Source organism: Aegilops tauschii, chromosome 7 (assembly GCF_002575655.3).
Source record: "Aegilops tauschii subsp. strangulata cultivar AL8/78 chromosome 7, Aet v6.0, whole genome shotgun sequence".
NCBI lineage: Eukaryota > Viridiplantae > Streptophyta > Magnoliopsida > Poales > Poaceae > Aegilops > Aegilops tauschii.
Window position 1 is genome coordinate 445,898,232 of NC_053041.3, and position 4,913 is coordinate 445,903,144.

Genomic DNA, 4,913 nt, shown 5'->3' on the forward strand with positions numbered 1-4,913 from the left:
CGCGCCGATCCCGGCCAAGGAGCCTGCCGACGAGGCCGTGTTCAAGCCCTCCAAGGAGACCAAGAAGGTGAAGCTGAACCCGGAGGACCCCAGCTGCAGCAAGTACGTTCTCGTGCGCACCCGCCTCGACAGCAAATAGGAAGGCGAGCTCGTCGACTTCCTCCGTGAGAATCGGGATATTTTCGCATGGACCCCAAAGGACATGCCGGGTATCCTGAGGAAGTACGCCGAGCAAAAACTCCACGTCCGCAAGGACACCAAGCCCGTCCATCAACCCCTGCGACGTTTTTCTGAAGAGAAGAGAAGGACCATCGGTGAGGTGGTCACCAAGCTTTTGGCGGCCGACTTGATCATGGAAGTGTTTCACCCCGAGTGGCTGGCCAACCCATTCCTCGTCCTGAAGAAGAACAAGACCTGGCGCATGTGTATCGACTACACCAGCCTGAACAAGGCCTGCACCAAAGACCCGTTCGCCCTCCCACGAATCGACCAAGTCATCGACTCCACTGCCGGGTGCGAGCTCCTGTCCTTCCTGGATGCTTACTCCGGCTATCACCAGATCAAGCTGGACCCGGCCGACGCCCTGAAGACGTCCTTCATCACGCCCTTTGGGGCGTATTGCTACATCACCATGTCATTCGGCTTGAAGAACACCGGCACCACCTTCTAGCTCTGCATGCAGAAGTGCTTGCTGCCGCAACTCGGCCGCAATATCCACGTCTACGTGGACGACATCGTGGTGAAGACCAAGCAGCTCCTCACGCTCCTCGACGACCTAAGGAGACCTTCGCCAATCTGCGTGAGTACAAGGTCAAGCTCAACCCGGAGAAATGCGTTTTCGGCGTCCCGGCCGGAAAGCTACTCGGCTTCCTCGTCTCGGAGCACGGCATTGAGGCAAACCCGGAGAAAATCAAGGCCATCGAGCGCATACGCAAGCCGGCTCGGCTGCGCGATGTCCAGAAGTTCACCGGCTGCTTGGCCCCTGTCAGCCGGTTTCTCAGCAGGCTGGGCGAGAGGGCCTTGCCCCTATATCAGCTGATGAAGAAGACGATGCCATTCTAGTTGAACAACCAGGAGGACGAGGCTTTCCGGGATCTCAAGCGCATGCTCTCCGCCGCACCGGTCCTGGCCGCACCGGCTGAGAAGGAGCCGCTGTTGCTTTATATCGCTGCAACCTCACAGTCGGTCAGCACGGTGATGGTGGTCGAGCGACCAGAGAAGGGCAAGGTCCAAGCCGTCCAACGCCCCGTCTACTACCTGAGCGAGGTGCTATCCGCCTCGAAGCAGAACTACCCGCACTACCAGAAGATGTGTTACGGCGTGTACTTCACCGCCAAGAAGCTGAAGCAGTACTTCCAAGAGCATGCCGTCGCCGTGGTCAGCACGGCCCCTCTCGGAGAAATCATCGGGTGCCGGGATGGCTCTGGCCGGATCGCCAAATGGGCGCTCGAGCTAGCCGGCCACACCATCCTCTACGAGCCCCGCACTACGATCAAGGCCCAAGCTTTGGCCGACTTCCTCGTCGACTGGACCGAGACCCAGTACCTGTCGTCACCGCCGAACTCGACGCACTGGCGCATGCACTTCGACGGCTCGAAGATGCGACTCGGCCTGGGGGCCGGCATCGTGCTGTCCTCCCCCAAGGGCGACCAGCTCAAGTACACGCTGCAGATCCACTTCGCTGCCTCCAACAACGTCGCCGAATATGAAGCCTTGCGCACGGCCTCCGGCTTGCCAAGGAACTCGGCATCCGGCGCATCCTGTGCTATGGCGACTCGGACATGGTGGTGCAGCAGAGCTCTGGTGAGTGGGACGCCCACGACTCCAACATGGCAAGCTACCGCTTCCTCGTCCAGAAGCTGTCTGGATTCTTCGCGGGCTGCGAGTTCTTCCACATCTCGCACGCAGAGAACGAGGAGGCCAACAAGCTTGCCAAGATCGCATCGTCCCGGTAGTCCGCCCCGTCCGGCGTCTCCCTCGAGCATCTACACAAACCGTCCATTAAGCTGTCTCCGGACTCTGAGTCCATCCACATCCCAGCCGACCCGGCCGCGCCTCGACCCGGCCCGAGGACTGCTCCAGCCGACCCGGCCGCGCCTCGACCCGGCCCAGGGACTGCTCCAGCCGACCCGGCCGCGCCTCAACCCGGCCCGGGGACTGCTCCAGCCGACCCGGCCGCGCCTCAACCCGGCCCGGGGACTGCTCCAGCCAACCCGGCCACGCCTCAACCCAGCCCGGGGGCTGTCGAACCCAGCCCGGGGGCTGCCGTACCCAACCCGGGGGCTGCTGAACCTGGCTCGGGGGGCGCCGCCCCAAAGCCCGAAATGGTGGTCGTCTTCGCCATGGCGACGGCACCGTCCTAGGCCCTGCCCATCTCGGAGTTCCTGCAGAACGGGGTCCTCCCCATGGACGAGACTGAAGCTCGGCAAGTGCAGCGCCACGCGTCCTCCTACAGCATCATCAACAATGAGCTCGTCAAGTGCAGCTCCACCGGCGTATTTTCAGCGCTGCGTCGAGCAAGAAAAGGGCATTTAGATTCTCCTCGACATACACCAGTGCGAGTGCGGGCACCACGCCGGCTCACGGTCCCTGGTGGCCAAGGCTTTCCGCCATGGTTTCTACTAGCCCACGGCCCTCGAAGACGTAGAGTCGCTCATCCTGAAGTGCGAGGGATGCCAGCGCTTCAGCAAGCGCAGCCACCAGCCGGCGTCGGCACTCCGGACGATCCCGATCGCCTGGCCATTCGCGGTCTGGGGACTCGACATCGTGGGACCCTTCAAGACCGCTCGAGGCGGCATGACACATTTGCTGGTGGCGGTGGACAAATTCACCAAGTGGATCGAAGCAAGACCGATCAAGAAGCTGGATGGGCCAACGGCCGTCCGATTCATCAAAGACATCGCGATGCGCTACGGCATGCTGAACAACATCATCACGGACAATGGCACCAATTTCGCCAAGGGCGCGCTCGCGCAATACTGCTCCGTCTCCGGCATCCGCCTCGACCTAGCTTCCGTTGCGCACCCGCAGTCCAACGGCCAGGTCAAGCGGGCTAACGGCCTCATCCTATCCGACATCAAACCGCGACTCGTCGAGTCGCTCATCCGTTCACCCGGTAGTTGGCTTGACGAGTTGCCAGCCGTCCTCTGGAGTCTCCGCACCACGCCAAACAGGTCGACCGGGTTCACCCTGTTCTTCCTCGTCTACGGAGCAGAAGCCATCATCCCGACTGACGTCGAGTTCGACTCGCCGCGCGTCATGATGTACACGGAAGCCAAAGCCAAGGAAGCTCGCGAAGACGGCTTCGACCTGCTCGAAGAAGCACGTATCCTAGCGCTGAGTCGCTGCGCCATCTACCAGGAAGGCTTGAGGCATTACCACAGCAAGAAAATCAAGCCCCTCGCTTTCTGAGAGGGAGACCTCGTCCTTCGGCTCGTCCAAAAATAGACCGGCCAACACAAGTTGTCCTCCCCATGGGAGGGCCCTTTCATCGTCAGCCAGGCCTTGTGCAACCGCAACGCGTACTACCTCATCGACGCCCCCAAGTCAAACAAGTGCAAGAGGGACACCGCCGGCGAAGAAACAACCCGGCCATGGAATACAGAGCTCCTCCGCCCGTTTTATAGTTAGCCGTGTGCATGTATGTATCGCTGACTTTTCTAATCATCTGAAAACTATGGGATCCTTGAACGACGCTCGGGGGCTGCCCTTTTGCGACGAAGCTTTTGTGTCTCCTACATTTGTGCATTGCTTTCCTCTTAAACCAGCCCGACCACCGGGTCGACTCGCTCGACCCGGGGGCTCGGGGGCTGGCCGACTTGGCCACCCGCCATTCTCCTTAGCGGCTCCTGACGCGTTGGATCGCCACGGCCTCTCACTTCGCCGTAGTCCGCAGAACCAGCGTCGGCTATTGGCCAGCAGGCACATGAGACCAAAAGCACCAGCACACCACGAACACTAAGTCAAGAACCGCCGGGTCGCCCAACCCGGCGCCGCCACTTTAAGTTGCTGCACGACCGGCTGCTCGCCAACCCGGCCCCGCCGGATTGCCGCCAGCCGGCCCAGTGGGTGTTTCGCTCACGCTCAACATTTCAAAAGCCTAAGTATCGCACACTCCTCTCAAAGGCCGAACCCCTTGTCACGTACCGGAGCCTCGGCCGTCAGACTTGCGGGGGGGCACCAAAGGGGGAAAATTGCGAGAAAACAGCTCCAGAGATGGAAAGCAAGAGCGCAGGTACCCACGAAGTTTCTGCATACCACCGGGTCGCTCAACTCGTCCTTTCCACTTTAAGTTGCCGCACAACCGGCTGCTCGCCAACCCGGCCCCGCCGGATTGCCGCCAGCCAGCCCAGTGGGTGTTTCGCTCGCGCTCAATGTTTCAAAAGCCTAAGTATTGTACGCTCCTCTCAAAGGCCGAACCCCTTGTCACGGACCGGAGCCTCGGCCATCAGACTCAGTGGGGAGAAGCCCAGGAGGGGAGAGTGCAGGAAAACGGCTCAAAAAACGAAAAGCAAAAGCACAAACATTCACAAAGCTCATACATCGTAAATCCAAAAACAGGCCCAAGGCCAGAGTTCATTACACCCAGTTAACCCCCAGTGGGTGGGTGGACCTGCTACCTAACAAAAATTTTTACTGATTTAAAAATCAAGCATCCCCGCCGCCGGAACGCGTAGCTCCCGGGTCTGCTGAGGTGCCGGTATCCTCCTCCCCGGCGTCCGCGTCACGATAGGCGTCCGTCTCCTCAGAGCTGCCCTCCGGGTCATCCAGAAACAAGCCGTAGTCATCAGCAGGCACAACGCCGCCGTCTTTCGCCCGCTCCGGCCGGAACTCATCATGGAAGGCAAATTCGGTGATGTAGCTAGCTCGAGCAGCAATCCAGCCGGCCTTCGCCTGTAGCTGGCTCTCCGAGC

At 60.6% G+C, this 4,913-nt stretch overlaps 1 protein-coding gene across 1 annotated transcript; it reads left to right on the forward strand.

Moving 5' to 3' along the window:
* The first annotated feature begins 2,405 nt into the window (after nt 1-2,405).
* Nucleotides 2,406-3,411, forward strand: LOC141027246 (uncharacterized). The gene is made up of 2 exons (XM_073504235.1): nt 2,406-2,495; nt 3,031-3,411. Exons 1-2 carry the CDS (start codon nt 2,406-2,408, stop codon nt 3,409-3,411), a joined length of 471 nt encoding a protein of 156 aa, XP_073360336.1.
* Nucleotides 3,412-4,913: the final 1,502 nt, after the last annotated feature.